At 36.2% G+C, this 21686-nt stretch overlaps 3 protein-coding genes across 8 annotated transcripts; 1 reads left to right on the top strand and 2 right to left on the bottom strand.

Moving 5' to 3' along the window:
* Positions 1–921: 921 nt before the first annotated feature.
* LOC116300785 (tRNA-splicing endonuclease subunit Sen15-like) lies at positions 922–2012 on the bottom strand. The gene has a single exon (XM_031709726.1). The coding sequence runs from the start codon at positions 1942–1944 to the stop codon at positions 1450–1452; it is 495 nt and encodes a 164-aa protein (XP_031565586.1). The 5' UTR covers positions 1945–2012; the 3' UTR covers positions 922–1449.
* Positions 2013–3006: 994 nt separating this feature from the next.
* On the bottom strand, positions 3007–9423 carry LOC116300779 (uncharacterized). 3 transcript variants are annotated; one of them, XM_031709716.2, is made up of 10 exons: positions 9210–9420; positions 7501–7557; positions 7295–7366; positions 6655–6758; positions 6244–6279; positions 5654–5726; positions 4972–5034; positions 4739–4847; positions 4347–4538; positions 3007–3729 (listed from the first exon to the last, which is right to left on the bottom strand). In XM_031709716.2, exons 1-10 carry the CDS (start codon positions 9297–9299, stop codon positions 3551–3553), a joined length of 975 nt encoding a protein of 324 aa, XP_031565576.1. In that variant the 5' UTR covers positions 9300–9420; the 3' UTR covers positions 3007–3550. The 3 variants fall into 3 exon arrangements, with proteins under 3 accessions (XP_031565576.1, XP_031565578.1, XP_031565577.1); XM_031709718.2 differs by lacking the exon at positions 9210–9420 and adding an exon at positions 7719–7830; XM_031709717.2 differs by lacking the exon at positions 6244–6279 and having other exon boundaries at positions 9210–9423.
* Positions 7976–21155, top strand: LOC116300778 (centrosomal protein of 63 kDa). Of its 4 annotated transcripts, XM_031709714.2 has the most exons (24): positions 7976–8044; positions 8141–8312; positions 10290–10338; positions 12410–12550; positions 12912–13007; positions 13354–13437; positions 13827–13886; positions 13972–14085; positions 14487–14588; positions 14953–15002; positions 15189–15291; positions 15492–15554; positions 15727–15809; positions 15962–16048; positions 16748–16804; positions 17114–17168; positions 17241–17303; positions 17532–17629; positions 18365–18464; positions 18727–18849; positions 18980–19122; positions 19479–19639; positions 20030–20193; positions 20716–21155. In XM_031709714.2, the coding sequence occupies exons 2-24, from the start codon at positions 8275–8277 to the stop codon at positions 20869–20871; spliced, it is 2190 nt and encodes a 729-aa protein (XP_031565574.1). In that variant the 5' UTR covers positions 7976–8044; positions 8141–8274; the 3' UTR covers positions 20872–21155. The 4 variants fall into 4 exon arrangements, with proteins under 4 accessions (XP_031565574.1, XP_088889116.1, XP_031565573.1 ...); XM_089032990.1 differs by lacking the exons at positions 7976–8044; positions 8141–8312; positions 10290–10338 and adding an exon at positions 10507–10852 and having other exon boundaries at positions 18727–18810; XM_031709713.2 differs by lacking the exons at positions 7976–8044; positions 8141–8312; positions 10290–10338 and adding an exon at positions 10508–10852.
* The last annotated feature ends 531 nt before the right edge of the window (positions 21156–21686 follow it).

Here is a 21686-nt window from a genome sequence, read left to right as displayed (position 1 = left end):
ACATGTTTTAAGTGGTTTAACTAAACAGGTTTGGAAAACTATCTACGAACACTGCACGATATTTGGTGAAATAGCGCATGTAAATTATCCTTTGACTTGCTCTGACAATATTTTAGAAAGTTTCATTATATTGTAGGTTTCTAGTTTCTCAATTTTTTTCCTAATGAAAACATAGTTTAACTAAACACGTTTAGGTGTGAATGGGCATTAGTTTTATGAGTATTTTTTCTGGGTATTTATAGATTATTAGAATATCTTCGCCGAATGTATTTTGTTATGAACGTTTTCTTTGTCTCAATCAGAGTTTTTGTCATATTTTCCATTCCAAGTAATTCCTTCAAATGTTCAAAGGAAAAATAAATAATTTAATAATGTGATGAGTGTTGTAAAAAAAATACTAATTTTGAACCAGAAATTAAAAGAAAAAACTAGTTGCAATGGGGTAATTTGAGTTAAAGTTGAGCAGAAGTTATTTTAGAATATTATCAGCAGACCAGAACGTTGTAAACATAATATTTTTTTCCAGTTGATTTCACAGCACATGCCACAGAATCAGCACTGCATGGCACTGACACATATTAACAACAAAGTAATTTTGCTCATTTTAAAGTATTCAAAAATAAAAAATAAATTAAACCATGGTAAATTTAATTTTCTTGGAATGTCACATAATTTTCGAGAAAACAAATTCGTCAAAAATCGATCCTCTGAAGGGACCAGAATATGCTCCAAATCTCAGGATTGCCACATGCTTTTGAAAACCGTGGGTGTACTGGTTTATAACTGCCTTAAAACTGAGGCCTCAAAGTACTTTTCTGGGACAGCAGAACAGTGTTTAAAATGGTCGGGGCAAGGCGTTTAGGGGGGGGGGGGGGTAGGTGGGGCTGCAGTCCTCCCCTCCCTATCTCAAATACACAAAAATTAGACAAAATAAAAATGTAATTCTTGCTCATATAATCCCTTCACGCAGACATTCTTAGGGTCTGTCATGAAACATTGCGTGACAGACACTAAGAAAGTCCACACAGGAGGCTATAAAGTACTCTGACTGGTAAATAATGTTTCCTCCATCATGAATTTATTACTACAGGTCTAAATATTCATAGAATTAAGCAATTATTTTTAAACTTTTCTTAAAAATTTTAACGGACTCAGTCAAATCCCAGTCACATAAGATATATGCATAGTTTATCAGAAAAAGCGTATATGGGGAAAGTACCACAAAACGAATGTCTCTCCCATTTCTAGTCTTATGACTTATCAAATGCTGAATCATTTAGATGGTAGGACCATGGAAAAGAATATAAGTTTCAAAGATACCTAAGAAAATTTATAAGCTTAGTTTTAAATATGGAAGATACCCAGACTAAACAGTTGAAATGAAGGTGCACGCTTGACGGCTTAACTAGCTATTGGTTCTTGACTGACTAAGATTCATTACTAAATATATCATTTCTTCTCTGTTACGACCTCAAAAATATCCTTATCTTGATCATAATCATCTGCATTAGGTGGACCTGGCTCCATTAATCCATTGTAAACTTTATAGTAAACTATACTTGAGTCTGAATCACATATTCCTAGAGTGACACCAAGGTTCCTTGAGCTATATTCTGGAGTATCTCGTAAACATTGTTGGATCTCAGTCACAATATTTTGAATTTCTTCTACTGTTAACGATGTGTTCACACTCAGAGGTACAATTATTTCCTTCTCTGCTTTTTTTCTTGGTTTTCCACTCAAATAAACACGCTTTAGTTTATCAGAGAAGTGAATTTCGACTCCAAACCAATGTTTACTTTCACAGAGCTCAAGATAAACCAACATGGCGGATCTGGACGTGAAGGGGTTGTCTTTGTCGTATCCATGAGCCTGGATGGCTAGATATTGAGGGTGATTTTCAAACCAGTTTTTCCTCTGTATTAAATGAGAATTCTGAGCCATAAATTAATAGAAAGGGAAGAATATAATATTCTAAAACTTGCTTCGAACTCTTCCTTCAACACGTTCGCCGCTGCCTGCAAATTTCGAAAGGCGTTCCTAGAAGTACAAGATTGAGACTGAGTTCTATACCACAGGGATCCCAGTTACCCATCCATAGTCTTGAAACCAAGTGAGAAAAATTGACTGCAAAAACAATATTATTTTAAATCCCAGGACCCAGCAAGGTGGAAAACACACAGGTAATGTATTGCCAAGAAAGGCATTAATGTAGTGCAACACAAAATGTGCACAGAATGTGGTTGGATGTAATTTTGTAGACAAAATTTAAACCATGAATTATTCATAGGCTTCATTTCATTATTCAATATCACTCACTCACATTTCTGGAGCTATTCTACGCTACTAGTATTGCTATATTATTGGGTTTATCAAGGTTTAGTATCCGTGGGCTCAAACACTTTCTGGTTCATGAGTCTAAGACTTGTTAATGGACATCCACCGATGCCAAATATCACTCCCAAAGTCAATGTTAAAATTGCAAGAGCTTGGGAATGTTGTAGCTGATAATACCAGGCAATGTCCAGGAAATAAAGGGATTGGGGGAAACTGAAAACCTCTTTTGCATCAGACTATAGCCTCTTCAGGGGGAGGGGGGGAGGGGAAGGCAGACCAAAACATTACCAGACCCCCACAAACTTTGATTACACCCCTGTAGATATATTTTATTTTAACAGGGCTTCATTCAAGTGATGCCTTCTGCATGACAACATCTACTTGCACACAAAAAATACTTATAATAAATAATAATAATAGGAATTAACAGTCAAATCCACAGAGTGGCTCAGAGTGATTTTAGTGGAGGGAGGAAAACCGGAGAATCTGATGTAAAACCAGACACCAAGCCCAGCAAGACTTAAAACCAGATCACATCTTGGTGAGAGGTAAGTGCTCTCACTGTGATACCAACCATGCTTCAGTGCTTTTAATAATAATAAATTTTACTTTAGCTTTCTACTGAAATCATTCGACCCATAACTTGGACAATGAATGTAAAGAAACATGTAAACGTAAGATATTTTTTATTTGCTTAGTGCAAATTAATAAGTTATTATTTCTTATTTATTTAGTAATTAATACTAATTACAAGAAATCTGTTTCATTTTTATTTACAGCGCAACGCTCAAAAGTATGCATGGTCATGATCATTTGATGTATGGGTATACTTCTATGCACAGATTCTGTACATTAAACCAACACATTTTGATGCAAAGCTGGCTGGTGTTACCAAATAAGGCATAGAAATGCTAATTTGGCAGGAAAAAGGCTGTGCATATAGTATGCTAATACTAACTTTAAATGAGGTGTTTGGAAGACTGGACTGAGTCACGTGATAGGCTCATAAATATTCCCTGGTGGTTCGATGTCGCTCGGTAGAGTTTTCTAATCGTAGTGTTTGAGTTCAAGAAATAGATAAATAGTGTGCGTTCACCCGTACATGAGGTCATACTTTTGCGCAATGCACTGTAAATATAGTGTAATTTTTTAAGTAACACCAAGCTTTTGGCCGTCTTGGCCAACATCATCTAATCTTTAAGAATCAAAGGTTCTAGTAAGCTTGGTATTGTGTAGGATAGGAAGGCATAGGTCCAGCTCGGTGGTAAGACTGTGCTTGTTGTTCATTCATTCCTTGTTGTCTTGAACTGATTTCTTTTGACTTCTGTTGTCTACTAAATGTTTGCAAATCCTTGAAATGTTGTCGAGTCAGCTCTCCTAAATCATCAAATACTGTAAATAAAAAAAACACAAACATAAACAACAAGCATTCAAAATGTTAGTATAATTGCTAAGCTTCACAGAGTATATTTTGGGGGGAGGGGGGGGGGCTAAAAATCTAAAAGACAATTAGGCAAGTTAGCATTATACACCAATTTCTGAGCACTATTTTGCTGATTTTCATGAACTGGATTGGTTGAATAAGCTGTCTTACTGTATGGACCTTGATCATTGATCATACATGTGCTAACATGTTCATGAACAATAAATCCACCCCACCTCCCCCCCTCCACCACCACCCCCCATGTTCGAGTGTTTCAGGATAAGGTTACGTGAAAACGAAATAAGAAAAATACCTAATACATAGTATGTATATATACCTATAATATATTTAGAACCAAACACCCATGTACTCTTAAGTATAAGGTGTCAAATGAATTGTATTGTATTGTAAGGTTATGCAAGGCTAAACAAGTGTTTTTATCATCATGGGAATAAATTAGCATGGCGCCATATCATTAAGATCCAAGAATGACAGTGTCTAATGATCTAATGTACTATACTTTTTAATGAATCTAACGAGGATTTCAATAGCATAGATCTACAACTCAGTGACATGTTTGACATACCTCTAGCATTGTAGATATGATCTCCAGAGGATACTACCTTCTGTAAAAAGTTAACCATTGCCCCAGTAGCTATCAACCTCTCACCCAGTGATAAGCCCTCAAAGTACTGGAAGTCAATGGCAAATGGGTTCAAGGGTGCTGGATACATACACAGCTTTACTACTTCTCCAATGATGTCCCATAGTTTAGAGTCTATAAGGAAATGAATTATAAATTAAATCTAGAATTTAAAAATTTAGATTATGTACAAACACCTGTGCATTAAAGTATGTGAATACATTATCGCCAGGCAAACGATGAATTCGCACATCACGCTGTAAGGCCTTATTATTTTAGTGATACAGTCCTATGTACATGTAGAGCTGTATTCTCAGTTAAGTGGTATTATTTACCATTAAGCTTCCATGATGTTGTTGATTTAAGCTTTAAAGGACTGTCTCGTAGCTTGCTCTCATCACCTCCTCCAGTGAACGACACCAGCCTTTCATGATTAGATCGTACCTAGTAAAAATGTGTCAAATAATAATAAAGCAAATTAGTACTGCATGATATAGGACAGAGTGTTGTTGAGGCCATAAAGCCCTAGCATTTCCAAACAAAAAAACTTCACCATAACTCTACTTACCCATACATAAGGACAGTTGTACCTCGCATAAGCAGCTATCAAAAGCAGTGTTGATTTGTCATCCTGGAAAAGTACAACATGTATATTAACTTGTTCAGTGGCCTAAATATTCATTGTCAATTTAAAACCCAGTCCATTCAAATGATGATCCATATATATAATATTATATAAAGTTCTATCTGACACATGTAACACCAGGAGCCAGACTTGTATAAACTACAGCCAGAACAAGCACTATCCAACAGACAAACTTCATTTATGGCATGATTCAAATGCAGGAAGCTCAAATAAGAGGTACCTGCTAGAGTTTATATATTCACCAGATAGTGCTTTTATCAGCTTGGATAGTGCTTAGAGTGCATATCAAATATCCATGAAAAATGTTGTAAGAAGTTGCACAAATCTGTAGAATTTTAAATAGAGCGTTTTAACGTGCCAACACAGCGGCCATTATGGGGTACCAAAACGATACATTTTCTATCCTCCGGGAATTGAACTCTATTTTTATGTTTTCACATGAGTGAAAATGCTCTATAGTAGACCTCAGTAAACCATAGAAATACAAAAATTTAAACTAATTTGTACAATTTTGTCAGTGAACTTTTTCACAGACACATGGTATGCACTGTAACTGATAGAAAAATATACCAGTAGCCAACAGTACAGTATTAATAGAACAAACCTTCAGGTCAATATCTCTTTCACTAGGACTTGCTGGTGGTAATCCAACATCCATGAAGCCATAACCACTCAAACTAATAGATGGAAAATATTGAATAAATATTTACTAATATTATTTAGGGAAGCATGGGCGGAGTAGTGGTGAGATTGCTCGCCTCTGACCGAGGCAACTATAAGGTCTAATTCCTGGGCTCAGCATGATAATGTCAGTAAATCAAAGTTTTTTCTCCGGTTTTTTCCCCCTCTGCAAAAATCAAATTCTAAATTCTGATTCAATCTATTTGTAGCCTTATCAAGTGTGCGCAAAACCGGTTAGACTTTCCCTCCACCATGTAGTGGTCAATCCGAGTAATTTGATACTTTTCAACCATACAAGTACATAAAACAGAGTTCTCCCCCATGACCTTTTTAGTCTCATTACGTACATTTATGACAATCTTCACTAAAAATGGCTGTCAACTTGATAAAGAGTAATAAAACAGAGATAATTAAAGCCATAATATGTTTTCTTGCGCCCACATTAATTCTTTGTTTTATTATAATGAATGTATAAATAAAGCAAACGCACATGAATGATAAAATATGTGATACCTTTTCTGGGTGTTGGTTGACATGATGAGTGATTGGCTATAGAAGTGGAAAATAACCAAGCAAAAAAATAAATGAATGAATGAAAAGGAAGTAAGATTTAAACAAACAAACTGAAAAGAAACAAATAAAAAGCAAATGAATGAATATGAATGAGTCGGAAGACAAATTCTTAAAAAAAACGACCAAAACTCTCGACTGATTGAAATTCTACAGAATTATTTGACTTACCAGTATATATATATAAATATATAAATTGCTTAAATCTAAAAGACTAGAATGGAACTAAATACCATCGTATTTGAGGAAAGAAACTGGTTCCAGTTGGCATTTCAGTTAAGGCATTGCATCAACCTATTAACTGCTCATATAAATAACTTAGCCAACTCCTGTTTCTATAGAAACTATACTTACTCGTTTCTTGGTAGGGTGGGTGCAGTATCAAATGAAAAACTAGATTTTCCAGTTTTCATTTTTTCAGATGACGGTGATGTATAGTAGGAGAGGATTTCTGGTGACTGAAATTTGAAATTTGAAAAACTATCAACACAATCATAACGTATATATGTTTTATACAGTAGAGCTATTTCTGCAAGAGTAGGAAACACTGACCTATGGGTACATGTATACGCAGTATGACATGCCATAACAATGTAATGACTTCCATTATCTTCCAGTAATTTAACCAATTACAAGGTATAGTTGAGAATACAGCAAGATGTGGTACAAATATAGCATGGCTACAAATTTCTATGCATTGCTTTCTACTAGTTCAGGGGAAAACACTTGACGATAGAAAGTTGATACAGATAGGCAAGATCATAGTCAACTATGTACAGTATGTACACAACTTAGCCACATATTCAGCTCACACACGGCATTCACATAGTTGCTGAATGATTCGTGTGACTTGCAAATGATCTACTCGTGTAATACAGTTATTTATCATTTTAATGAAACAAATGGATGCAAAGCGTTTTGGTTGAACATTTGGCCACTGAATTAATACAATATATTATTGCTGCAATAAAGTTCATTAACAAAAGCTCATTACCATCGGTTCATTTAGGACTTTGCATATTAACTCTTCTCTTCCTCTCAAATAAAGAGCAAAATATTTGAAGCCCTAAAATGATTCAGAAAAATAAGAAAAAGATGGAAGCTTAATATAAACAGAAGTTATTATCTACATCATAACATAATTCTTAAAATCATTAAAGGAAATTGGCTTAATCATTTATATGGTGACTAATCGTTTACCTTCAGACATCCTACTCTCAGAATTTCTCCCAAAAATCCTTGCAATCTCTTCTTCTCCTGTTTAACATGAAAAGGCACCTTAACATAAGACAACATAACTCTTGCAAAAAAAAACCTTAAATTACATCAATTATGAATTCATAAAGAGTATGATGCTTAGTGGGATATTAGCAGGTGGCAAGCATAGGATATTAAGAATGGTTTTGGGTATTTATTACCGCTTGTGTTTTGACTGTTGTTTGATGCTGTGCGGCCGCCATCTTGGATGTTTGTCTACTTGGTAACCAGGCGATCTTAGAATAATCCACTTTTGTTTTTTTTTTAAATATAAAATACTCTCTTATCTCAACGAAAGTATACAAAGCTTTGCGTTTTATGCTTTTTATAAATTTAAGGAATAAAATAAAATGAAATAAAATAAATGATAAACAAATAAAATAAAATAAAATGGAATTATGTAACCAGGCCGTGGTCCCACAGGGATACCGCGCTCTAGTCATCAGTTGTCAGTTTGAATATTTACCAACAAAAGGATAACAAAAAGGTGGCTATTTGGCCGTTATAGGCTACATTTACCACTAAAATACATCTATCTTCATCGTATCGCATTTATTAGTAATAGTAAATCCATTTTTTAAAGGGAATGAAGTCATTTAAGCCATAACGAAAGGTTAAAAGCCATGTGAGTTCTGAGTATGACAGCTTAAAGTTGAAGCTCTTTCTCCTTCTGCAAAATCATATGGATTTTTGAACCAGAATATTGGACTGAAGACAATGGAGATAGAATCTCTTACAGGCATTTTTGCTGGCAGGTGGGCTAGAATATCGTGTTATTTGCTATTTTGATCCATGTTTTGAATATTTGACGTTTAGTTTATCTTTCTATAGATTGTTTACTCTTTCACTTTTTGTTGTAATTATTGTGTAATTTAATCAGAGCATAGTAGAGTCGTTGGATATATTAACAGCACTACACATGCAGATTGTCTTACAGATGTTTTAAATGAAGTATGCAGGTAATGCACACTTTTTCCAAACATGTGTTCATCTATTTATAAGTTATTACTCATTTTCTCTTCTGTAAAACAGTGGATTACACTAAAATAGTTGCATTTGATTTAAAAAATATTAAAGCAATACTCATTATGGAGTGGGTTTTGTATCAGTGAGAAATGTACGGTACTGAGTTGCAGCACAAAATTGATGCAACATGCTGGAACATTGAAATGGCTTCCTGTGCCATTGTCTTTCAGTATCCAATGACAACACATAGTAACGGCTATGGTAAGATACAGTATGGCTGGAATATGACTAAGAATTTGCTTTATTTTTCCCGTCTATGATACAAAAACTGCAATATTTCCAGTGGATGATTCATGCACAAAAACCTGCAAGAGGCCATGCAAGTACCAGTGCAAGTCCTGGTGCTGGGTTAAGGGGATGGGTGTTCATCTTTCACAGTCCCCCCCCCCCCCCCCCCCCCCATGTACCCCTTCCTATCACTATCCCAGTCAGCCATAGAACTTGTAAAACTAATAGAAATATTAGGAAACTAAAACAGTTTGTGGGCCAAGTTATCATTCATCAACAAGTAGAATATGTCCAACAATTACATGCAATCCTAATGTCAAGAAAATAAAATAAAAACTTTTACAGAACTACTAAATTTATCACTATAAATACTCAATCAAGTGATGATCAAAGCCTACCTTGTCAGAGAAGTTTACTTTCTCTGCGAGTTCTTTGTTGTACCTTCTTCCTGTGAGGCTTGGTGTTCTACTCTTTCTCACTTTCTTCATACTGTAGCTACGATAATTTGTGGTCTGCAGACTCAGGTAGTTTGTACAAATTCTGAGTAATATTTACTTTAAAGCAGTGTTGAATATTTCTTTAGCTTCCTCGAATATTGTTGAAGTCTTTTTTTTTTTAAACTTTTAAAGCCCAAGACTTTATATCAATATGACTTACAGGTTTACTGAATAGCTTTGTTGCATCATTCAAAGCTAAGATTAATATAGAAGAAAAAAAATGAGGATCAATTCTTGAAGTGTATTAATAAGTATTAACCCAAAGTACTAGAATAAACTTCAAAATTTAAATATATGTAAGTAGAAAACTAGAATATTGATGACCTTCAGTGTTTTGTTACATATTTATGAGATAACTGTATTGTTTTATTATATAGATTAAGACAGGTGTCCTATGCTTTATAAATGTATTCACAGTGTGCTTTCATTTGTTGAAGCTATATTGTTAAGAATTATGAGATATCTTAGAACTATGTTGAATATATGGATACTCGTGGGTACTTTGAAGCCTTTTTAACTTCTAGATTCAATCTCTTAGTTTACCTTGGATGTAATGTCTTCTCAGTATTTCACACCATATGTCTTTCTCTATGAGTTACATCCATATTCATGAGACTTCTCATGCACAGCCATCAAACAAAGAAACAATGAAACTCTAGACATTTGGTCTAAAATGGGAAAACATTATGCCCAAGGTAAAGAGGTTGATATATTCTGTGTATCACAGACTTTTTTAAAGTTTTGGGCTTCCTGTGGAATGCTAATTATCCTACAGGCAATCCACATTTTTAATTGTTAATCAAAAGTAACTCTGTTAGTCATTAATATAAAACAAAATTCGTAATATCAATCTCTTATGCTTTTCTATTTAAGCATTTTTATAAACAATATTTTTTTAAATAAATGACGGCATTATCTTGATTAACCCATTGTAATTATTTATGCATTTGTGTTTAATTTTTTTTTTTTTTTTTTTTCTAGCTTGGGTCTTAAAGGAAACCTAACATCTTGCGAGCATGAGCTTAAAGAGGTATGTTCCAATGGATTCAAATATTTATTCATTATGAATACAGTATAAAAATTTATAATTTTATTTTGGTGAACAATTGAAAATTTCTTTACAAAACATATCTTGAAATAATTAATTTTATTTATTTATTTTAATAATTTAATTTCTGAAAAATCCAACATGATCATCTGTTTGTATTGTGAATCACACGTTGTAAGCTCACAACAAAACTGAAATCCAATTATCAGCTACATGCAAACATACTGTATATGCACCTGCTACCAGATTATAGCATCCTGCTTCACTGATATCACACCAACAACACCTACCTCCATCTACGACATGCTGTCCTACTCTTAGTATGCCACCAACTTGGCATCTGAAATCTATAAGACATTCACTGATACAACAAGCCTTTGGTTTTAAAATGTCTAGTTTTCTTTGCATCAAATGTGAGAAAAAGGAAGCCCTTACTTCATGTCTAACTTGTGATGGTGGTCTGTGTACTAAATGCTGGGATATCATGCATTATAAGGTCGGGCGCCTAAATAAATCTTCAGAGATATATTTTTGAATAACTACATGTATCTAGAGATTTCATCTCTTGTCAGTGATATATTTTATTTCAAACAAAAAAATTTTACAAAAAATATCAAAATTAATTGAAAACATTTCCACCTGTTTCTGCCTAGTAATTCATGATTATCATGAAATCTAAGATTTATTCTTTTGCACCATAGAGTTTAATATTAGTGAATGGTTTCATATGATCAGTGGTGTTTATATATTCAAAACATTGATACTCAAGATGCAATGGGAAGCTATTGATTTATCATTTTTTATTCAAGATAATAATATCATGAATCACTTGTAACAGATTTTAGAATTTTTGACATTTTGTTTAAAATGTTTTTGATTTTAATTTGTTTTTTCATTTTGTTTTTTATTTTTTATAATCTTTTTATTGAGATTCACACTACAGATTTTATTTTTTTCCTGGCTTATTTTTTGTGTTTTAGTACTACATATAATTCATGCAAATCCAGAAAGTATAATAACATTACAGTGTGAACATGTGTTTTTATTGTTTACATTTTGTGCTCCTTTTGTCCTCATAGCCTTGACTATTGTTTGTTGTGGATAATAATGATATATTATCTTACTTATCGTCTAATTTTTTCATCTTTTCTGGATTCTTAACACAATAGATTCAGTTTAATTTATGAAAAACGTATTAATTTTTTTACCAAGTAAGAGTTCCTATTATAGTTATAATTCTAATTATTATTGTATGACATTTTCAATTTTTTACAGTTAAGAATTTAAAACAAATTCAAAATGGGATATTCATATTCAAACTAATTAAAATGTGTATAAAATATTTTTTAATTCAAAATTGCAAAATTGTTAATGTACTTTAAGGTTTCAAAATAGGGCTTTCATCAATCCTGTTTTTACAAGTGACAGTCGTACATGTATGAGTCAAAAATAATTAATAATACATGCTATTTACAGTACTCACTTGCGTTTATACTCAGTCTACTGGTCAATGCAAGAATCAATATATGCTTACACAGATGATTTTATCTGTTGCCTCTACATTTGCAATTACAATAGTTGCGTTTAATTTTTTTGTTTTTCTTTTCTTTCATTTTTCTGTCCATGATTTTCTAATAAAAATTGTGTGCTAAGCCTTTTTTTTTTTTTTTTTCCGGTCCGGTATCCTAATAAATCGTGCATTCTGATTGGCTGTTTGAGTGGACGGTATTTTGTCAGTATGTGCCCACGCGCGTGGTCCGGTATCCTTTGCCGCTAAACGGCAACACAAAACGATTACAAAAACAAGTAAGAAAAATACAGGGAAAAAATAAATAAGTTATTTACTGTCCTACAGTCGGTCCGGATAGGGAAAAATTGTGCCCTCGGTCTTGAAAACGGACCTCGGCCTAACGGCTTCAGTCCATATATTCAAGACTTAGGGCACAGTTTTTCCCTATCTGGACCTCCTGGCCGGTAAATAACATATATATATATATATATATATATATATATACATACCAGTCCAATATTTTTATTTGCTTTGTTTTGACAGCTAATGCGTCAGATTGACCTGATGGTTACTGCTAAGAAAGCAGAGTGGGAAAACCACATGCATGCCGTCCAGATTCAACTGGAAAAGAGAAACAAGGAAGTTGGGTTTGTCAGGGCACAGCTGGAACAAAAAAATCAAGAGGTATTTTTATATGTTTGAACATTCCTTGCTTGTATATATGCTGTTACAACAACACTGTCTCTTGCAGCTGTATATTTCAAGCCTGTGGGATTTCAGGTTTGATTCTTGGTTGAACTGCAAATGTGATTTGGGTATATTTTTTTAATGTTTTCTCTCCCTTTTTTCCTGGTTCACCTGTTTTCCTCCCTCCATAAAAAATGCATTTAAATTGTGAGGAGAGTGTCTCGTAAATAGTAAGGATAGTGGGTAGAACCAGGAGGGATGCAAACCTGAGAAGAGGCCCTTACAGAGAATGATGGTTGTGAAATATCTGATTTGTAGTTTTAAAAGTTTTTTTAATCTAAATATGATCGCTTTTTAGGTGGAGAAGCTACAGTACAGAGTAGATGAGATGGAGATGAACCAAAGAGATGGCATATCTGAGTATGAACAACAAGTTATGCACCTGAAGGAGGAAGTGAGTTAAATCATTCTTTTTAAACTTTACTCTGTCAAACTTCTGAAAACTTTAGGAAACATATGTTTGGTGGGCACTGCTAATGAGCTGTATCTCACCAATGCAACCCAGGTTTGATTCTGGCTAGATAGACTGAACAGTCTCTCCCTGCATGTTTGACGTAAAATAAATTACTAAGAAAACAAAAAATTCATTCATTTTATATTTTTATCTCATTTTATCTATGCCCTCCCCCCCTTCCCCTTCCCCCGCCATCCTATAGCTTCTCCTACTCCCATTGGTTTTTATCCGATGTCATGTCATTTACAGTGTAATGCATTATAATAATTGGATGGTTTACCATTAGGTTGATAATTTGAAGTATGAACATGAAAAGATTCAAAAGAAAAGTGAAAAGCAAGTCCTTCAAGGAGAGAAAGAAAAAGAACAGGTAAACACATAGAGCAGTTATTATATGTTACTGACTTACAGCATCTATATAATACGACATGCCATAACATTGAAATGGCTTTACATGAGAATGGTTATCGTATGAGTGGGAAACATACGGTACTGACTTGCAGCACGTACACGGTACGACGTGCCATAACATTGAAATGGCTTACCATAAGAATGGTTATCATATGCGTGGGAGACATACGGTACTGACTTACAGCATTTATATGATACGACATGCCATAGCATTGAAATGGCTTCCCATAAGAATGGCTATCATATGAGTGGGAAACATACAATATTGAATTACAGCACGTACACAGTACGACAAAACATTTGTCAACAAGAATAAACATTTATAATATGTTTTATTTGGTACTTAAGCTTGTCTTAGACTTGAATGCAAGAGATGCAGAGGTGCAAAGATTAAAAGAGCGACTTGAGGTACTATTTATCTGAAGAGCTTGAGCTATAAACCCTATATAGAGGTCCCCTTACTAAACTGAATTATTTATTTGAATGTATATAGGAGTACAAGTTGAAGGTATTAGAATGGGAGGGAGCTCGTCATGCATGGGAAGAAAGAATCAGAGGGCTAGAAAATCAAAAGAAAACACTTCTAGAAAAGAGTGATATGACCCAGGTATGTAACACCATGTAAACCATTATGTATACCATGCTCTTGGGTGGGGCCAAGGGGGGACATACTATGCTCTAGGGTGATATATACCATGGTTATGGGCGAGGCCAATGGGCGCCATACTATGCCATGCAGTTATGTATACCATGCTCTTGGGCAGGGCCAAGGGGGGCCATACTATGTCATGGAGTTATGTATACCATGCTCTTGGGCGAGGCCAAGGGGGTACATACCATGCTCTAGTGTGATGTATACCATGGTATTGGGCAGGGCTAATGGGGACCATACTATGTTACTATGCTCTATAGCGATATATGTCATGCTCTTAGGCAGGACCAAGGGGGCCCTTTCCTTCCTTCCTTATTTTATTGTATATTTTATTCTTCGTTTCTGTTAATTACTAGCAACAGCTGCTTGGTTACCAAAACCAACTGAACAAAAGAAGAAATATACTTGACAATATGGAACACAGCCGTCAGCGTGAAATACGAGACTTGGAAGCTCAGGTTAGAATGATATATCAAGTTGAACATTATTTGTGGGAAGCACAGCAGTTTGGGTGTGCTGATAATGCTTCGCTTCTCACCAATGTCATGCCAGATGCACTATGTCTGGGAGGTAGTATCTTTGACTAATATGTTAGCACAGAAAATCCTCAGACCCTTTGTACTTGGCTTTTCACCAACCTATCACTCCTTTAAGTTTAGCAAATCAGGACTAGCCTTGTAGTCCCTCTACTTTATGCTGCAGACCCACATTTTCCCTATTTGTAATTTGGAGCATTGTAGCACTTAAATATGTACTGCATCTTGGGAACCAAACACTTATCAATATTCAATTAACCCTTTTTTTTACATTACGATTTTGCAGCTGGAAAGAATCAAAGAAGAATCTGAAAGTAAAGAAGACACAATAACTGAGTAAGTGGTGCCAGAATTTAGGAAAATTATTGCACTTATTTTTCTAATTCCAGTTAAAGATGAATTACTGGGGATCTGTTTTATTTTGCTTCTGATGACGATGGTGACCATCAAAACTAAAAGTAAGGTAAAAGATTATAGAGTAGTGCATGGCCTCACTCAATTAATCATTATCTATTTTATTAGGCTTAAAGATTCTCTAGACAGTGCGTTATCGGCCAGCAAGCAACAGGCCTCAGAAATTGCTCAGTTGCAAGAAGATTTGAGGGTTGCACTTGATGCTTTACAGGTATGGTTCATAACTTGCAGTCATTCATGATTGATTCTTTGATGGATATTCAACAACAATTCCTATGCATAATCTTTTTACTGATTTACACTGTGTTCTGTTCACTTGTTGTTGCTCAACACACTTCTAGGTTCCAAATAGTAACTATACTAGTCGTTATCATGTTCATTATTAATGTTCTGAATGAATCTTTATAACAGCAATTGGAAGATGAAAAGGCACATGTTTTGGAAGAGTTGCATTCAAGAGATCACCTTATCCAGGTAATAGGCTGAGGCCATAGCTGTACATGCATAACCCCCCCCCCCCCCCCCTCTCCCTTCCCACCACTCAAAACTGCAGTCCCTGTAATAGATAGTTTGAGGTTCAAACTAAACACAGTTAATTGCAATACCATTTCCTAAATGTAAGTATTCATTTGTTTATCTTCATTAGGCAGCAGAAGTAGATCAACTGAAGCATGCTGATGATATTATGAAGCTAGAACAAAGTCTAACACTAAAGGACGAAGTAATAAGGTACGCCTAGTAGCCAGAATAACTCGCCATGGATCTTACATATCATAAACTAGTCTATCATCATACATCAACAGTCGACCATGTGCCGGTTGCCCAATAATGATTATTGCAATTTCATGATTAGAATATATTTCTGGTGTAATATTGTGTAGGAAGTTTGAAGGTGCTACCACAAGAACCGAGAACATGGAACTGAGAAGGCTAAAAGAGGATTTGAGAACTTCTAGAATTGAAATGCAGTAAGTGCCTTGTCTAGAAAAAATGACTGAAAAATACGTAGTGTATGACGTGGCTGTAGGGTAGAAACCATAGGGTAGTTTCGTATTAATGGTAAAATGATGTGTCACCGTGCCGAAGCCATACCATAAGTTACCGTAACCGTATCTAGGCGTTGTGACTGGGTGAATTTCTAGAAGACAATGGGAAGCCATTTCAATGTTACAGCATGTCGTACCGTGTAGGTGCTGCAAGTCAGTAACGTATGTTTCCCACTCATACGAAATCCATTCTCGTGGGAAGCCATATCAATGTTACGACATATCGTACCGTGTGCGTGCTGTAAGTCAGTACTGTACGTTTCCCACTCATACGATAACCATTCTCATGGGAAGCCATATCAATGTTACCGCATGTCGTACCGTGTAGGTGCTGTAAGGCAGTACTGTACGTTTCCCACTCACACGATAACCATTCTCATGGGAAGCCATATCAATGTTACGGCATGTCGTACCGTGTGCGTGCTGTAATTCAGTACCGTATGTTTCCCACTCATACGATAACCATTCTTGTGACAAGCCATTTCAATATTACGACATGTCGTACCGTGTGCGTACTGTAAGTCAGTACCGCATGTTACCCACTCATATAAACCGCTCTATTCATTCACCTTTAGACAATTACATATCATTAGCTTATCCTTTATATCTATTCTCTTCCAGATCTCATATTGATTCTGAAGCATTCCTTAAAGAGCAGCTGGAGCATACAACTCAGAAGTACGTACAGTACAAGACCAAAAGGCTTGACTCGTGAAAGAAAGGAAAGGAAAATAATAAGAATATATGGGGGGAGGGGGGATGGTTTGGAAAATGAGTGAATACCCTATGATAATATTGCTGTACCTTGGTTGTCAAATACCTCTCCCTCCAAGCTAATAGCACACACAGGCCTGCCAGCCAGTCACTGTTGCTTGGATTGAGAAGCCGTGTAAGGGTTATGGGGTTGTATTAAATCCAGTGGCAGATATATAGAAATGTGAACCTGTAATACTATGTAAAAACATGAATGCTGTATTTTATCGACAGATTGGAAACATCTAACAAGACAAATGCCAAGCTGCAGGCACAACTGAAAAGAAAGGCAAGTTGAAGTGAATTGACTGTCCATGATACAGGGTGGAGCGGATTAATTTATTCATGTTTTCTATCGCAGGAAGAAGAACTAAGGAAAATAACGGAGGACGATTTTCAACACCTGACCGCAGAAAGGAATAAGGTGCTGTATAATGCGTACGTTATACGAATGTCGTACCATCAACACTTTGCTAACTCTCAGCAAATGGTTGTGATCATGGAATGGAATCATTCATATATTTATTAAGATGTTCTTGTTGCTTTTAAAGTTATTAAACATGTGAATCGTGTTTTATCAAGAAAATATTTCTCGAAAGAAAAATTTCTGAGCTCCAAACCAGTCATTTATTTATTGTTTTGTTGCTTCCAGTTACAAGAAAAGTTATATTCCTTAGAAGAAGGACACGCTGGTGCTCTGAACGGCATGAAGAGCGAAGTAGATAATTTGGCCTTGCAGCTTCACAAAAGGTTTGAATCGTTTGGTGACACACATTACAACAAAATCACGCAACATCGCTTGTGTCAGCCTGCTATGCTAAGATATTTGGTCAGCAGATATAAATTTGGTGCAAGCTGATTGGCTGGAAATTTCAAAATGTAGCAGGTAATGTTGCAGCCATGCAACGTTGCGTGCAACAAGTTTGGGGTAGACACACGCTGCAACAGTCCTTTTGCGTGCAATGTTGCATGCAATGTTGCACCGTGTGTCAGCACCTTAAGGGACGGTTAAGGTTAGGGTTACCATTAGATAATTAATTGAGGGGGAGTTTGCGTAAATCCCAAAAAGGACATCGAGCAAGCAATTCACCTAAGAAAAAAATATCCTTTCAGAGAGAAAAATATATTGGGGCAAAACAAATTGCGTAGAGGTGTTGTCATAAAACGTAACTTCCTGCAACCTCCCCCTCAATTATCTAATGGTTCATCACTATAGGAAAATATCTTTAAAGAAGGAGTAAACGTCGCCATTGCCTTCTAAATTCCGTTAAAAGTACTCTCTAAATATCTACAATCTCCTGTGGATTGGCGTATAGCGCACTGGCAGAAGTATCAGATTGCACAATAAGACAGGACCCACATACAATCTATGGCATATTGTCATAGGTATCGTTACGAACGTTCTGCAGCAAATCCAGTGTTCAGAGCCCCTTAACATCTACAACCTACAAACACTTGATAACTATTAATATCTATTTGAACCAGGGATACGTCCATGGCTGATGTCAGTGAAAAACTACAAAGAATGGAGAAAGAATTGAGAGAAGCTACAAACCGTTACGACAGATGTGGTGCAGAGTTGCAAGTGAGATGTTTATAAGTTTTTGTTTTTCTTGATAAAAAGCCTATTGATGTTTTAAATAAGTTAAGCGTGAATTTGTGAAAAATACGCGCACAGCCTAACAGATCTTAAGCTGATTCACTCAACCACAATTAACGGCGGAGTCTCGCCTCCACCAATCAGTTTTGAAACATTAGCTCTTGTGTGAAGTCATCAGTTTATTCAAACAAGAAAATATTGTTGATGTGCATACAGTATTCTTACCCTGACTTATTACCTGTTTAAGGTGACTAACGCTCAACTAGATGCACTACGAATAGAGAACAAGCACCTGAGAGATGCTGCACGTGACCAGCTAGATATATCTGAGGTATACCAGGGAAATATGGAGTTTATTGCACAATTAGAGGTTAGTGCATCTCTTCTCATGAAAATAAAAGGACAAACGACGTGGGCGCCATAAAAGACACCAAGACCAAATCTTTTGTCAAAGTCAACCAACATGGCATTGTTTTTTTTGCTTTTTTTTAATCTCTTAGGCTGATAACAGAGTACTTAGAATGGAGGTTGTATCTTTACGGGAACAGCTCAGTGCTGTAGAGGTTAACCAACAAGACAAATTACGTTCTGCGTTGAAAAAAAGTCAACATACCCTAGACGACATTAAACAAAATGAATTCAGGTAAGTTTTAAAATGATGTCTGAAGGGGTTATTGTCATTGATAATTTGTAAGCATTCCTAAGAGAATCGAGAAGACATGTCGGCCATGTTGATGGTATTAGTGGAAGCTAATGAGAAATCTTTCGTTAGATTACATAGATACTACGTGGAAAAAATCAATATTTAAAGCCAGCGTGGCTGTCGTGTGAGGAAAATCCCTTTGCTCTCAGGAGTTAAATTCTTTTGATTGTATTGTTCCTGCCATCTAACTTGGCTGCCATCACTTGATGGTGAACCTCGCCCTCTCTTACTCATACCTACGTCACTCATTTTAATTGCTATTTGCTAAACAACAATTAAAACCGTTTTTCATTTAGACGCCATAGTGAACTCCAAACTGAATCAGAACGTAAGATAGCAGCGCTAGAGGCGCGACTGGAATCAACGATACGAATATACGAAACCCAACTACACTTCACACAGTCAGAAAATGAACGACTTAAAATGAACCAATCAAAAGGAAAAGTATACCAACAAGGTTTGTATGTGAGGCATAGATCTCTAACTAGGCCAGGATAACCAATGTGGGCATTGCAGGCGGGCTTACTAGTATGTTTCATGGAAACACTTTGATTGACACCTCCCCAAACCCTATAATGTCGCGACGATAAAGTGTGCGAGTTCGCGCGTTTAATTTCGATAGTATGTAGTGTAATCCGGCCATAGTCCATAGTAACCAATGTATTATTTTTATGAACATGATTGACGTGTTTGCTTTTGTAAAGGAATGATTTTAAACTGGCTTTCATTTATTAAGCTCCTTATCGATTGGATTCATTGGTAGTACAGCCTTGACACACTTCGTATTGTATTTAGACCATTACGAACTTCGAATCTGCACTTCTTATTTATCCACTGTTTTTCACAGCTTCTGCATACACATCTTTACCAAATGGTACGAGTGTTCTTCCTGAGTATGTGCCTAAACGACAACCACAAGACATTAGCCATACTAGTGTTAGTGACTACACCGACACTGAAGCACTCACCTATGCAGACCTTGGTGGTGCGGCTATTGTATCAGAGTCAGAGGTAAGTCCAGAAGACATAGCCATACTAGTGTTAGTGACTACACCGACACTGAAGCACTCACTTATGCAGACCTTAGTGGTCCAGCTGTTGTATCAGAGTCAGAGGTAAGTCCAGAAGACATAGCCATACTAGTGTTAGTGACTACACCGACACTGAGGCACTCACCTATGCAGACCTTGGTGGTCCAGCTGTTGTATCAGAGTCAGAGGTAAGTCCACAAGACATTAGCCATACTAGTGTTAGTAAATACACCGACACTGAAGCACTCACTTATGCAGATCGTGAGTGGTCTCAACAAAATAGGATTTTGGTGGACGTCAATCAAAGCGTTCCCATGACAAGTGTCCGTGACTATGATATGTTGTGAAACGTGATTGACGTCCACCAAAACCTTGTGTTTGTCGCGCTTCGCGCATGTGACTCTGAAGAGATCTAAGTATTACCTTTAGTATTACCCTGACGAAACAAGGACGATTCTTAAGGAAGATTATTAATCTACTTTTTGTCGTTAATTTAACTTAGAGGTCTGCTACTCCTCGTGGCTCGCGGCGAACGTCTCTCACAGCTGATTTCGTTGCTGAAGAGAATAGACGAGAAAGAGAACTAGAAAGAATCCTGGATGGTAGAATAGAAGACTTGAAAACTAATACAGACTATATCATCCATAAATATTCCTAGCATCGATATCTATTCCTTATAGTGATGTGTTGTGTATATAAGTCGTAAATTATTGAGGACTTGTAAAAAGGTGTGTGACCATAATTGGTTGGTCTGTTCACTGAAAAATTGCTATGTTCATAAGAGATTTTTCGTCGCAAAAGAGAGTGTATTGTATGCGCACATCTGTCATGATTGAACCTCGTCTCTTACTCTACTCGTCAGTCCTTGATGTCGAAGAGTCATGGATGTAGCTCAAAGTATTCTTCTCAAGAGTGACATTAATAAACAGATTGATAAAAATATGGGAAGAAGTTGCTTGCTTATGTAAATGACGCAAACGAGCTAAACTGGAGTGCTGGCATGATCAATAACATAACTAGTATTCAAATTTAAATAACCATTTGAAACTTCCTTGAAGCCTCGATTGAATGCAGAATCCAGTCACCGTACACCCCCATACATGATAGACCCATGATCGATCCCTCCCACCCATACACTATACACCCATGATCGATCCCTCCCACCCATACACTATACACCCATGATCGATCCCTCCCACCCATACACTATACACTCATGATCGATCCCTCTCACCCATACGCTATACACCCATGATCGATCCCTCCCACCCATACACAATACACCCATGATCGATCCCTCCCAACCATACACAATACACCCATGATCGATCCCTCCCACCCATACACAATACACCCATGATCCATCCCTCGCACCCATACACTATACACCCATGATCGATCCTTCCTACCCATACACCGTTGGTAACGCACTCTAGTAAACACTCAAAAGAAGAGAAGGAAGCAACAAAGCAA

This window comes from Actinia tenebrosa, unplaced genomic scaffold (genome assembly GCF_029948245.1).
Source record: "Actinia tenebrosa isolate PJP-AT-01 unplaced genomic scaffold, QUT_ActTen_1.0 PGA_scaffold1__47_contigs__length_23844297, whole genome shotgun sequence".
NCBI lineage: Eukaryota > Metazoa > Cnidaria > Anthozoa > Actiniaria > Actiniidae > Actinia > Actinia tenebrosa.
Note: the sequence above shows the minus strand (reverse complement) of the source record. Positions and strands in the feature narration are given on the sequence as shown.

What these genes read in the sequence shown, in the direction of transcription:
- LOC116300779 (XM_031709716.2), bottom strand. Translation starts at nt 9,299, where the DNA reads ATGAAGAAAGTGAGAAAGAGTAGAACACCAAGCCTCACAGGAAGAAGG. An exon ending in AAGTAAACTTCTCTGACAAG is followed by an intron (nt 7,558 to 9,209) that starts GTAGGCTTTGAT and finishes CATGTTAAACAG; the next exon opens with GAGAAGAAGAGATTGCAAGG. An exon ending in TCATATCTACAATGCTAGAG is followed by an intron (nt 3,730 to 4,346) that starts GTATGTCAAACA and finishes TTTTATTTACAG; the next exon opens with TATTTGATGATTTAGGAGAG.
- LOC116300785 (XM_031709726.1), bottom strand. Translation starts at nt 1,944, where the DNA reads ATGGCTCAGAATTCTCATTTAATACAGAGGAAAAACTGGTTTGAAAAT.
- LOC116300778 (XM_031709713.2), top strand. Translation starts at nt 10,679, where the DNA reads ATGCCACCAACTTGGCATCTGAAATCTATAAGACATTCACTGATACAA. An exon ending in TACGAGACTTGGAAGCTCAG is followed by an intron (nt 14,589 to 14,952) that starts GTTAGAATGATA and finishes ACGATTTTGCAG; the next exon opens with CTGGAAAGAATCAAAGAAGA. An exon ending in CAAGAGATCACCTTATCCAG is followed by an intron (nt 15,555 to 15,726) that starts GTAATAGGCTGA and finishes TATCTTCATTAG; the next exon opens with GCAGCAGAAGTAGATCAACT.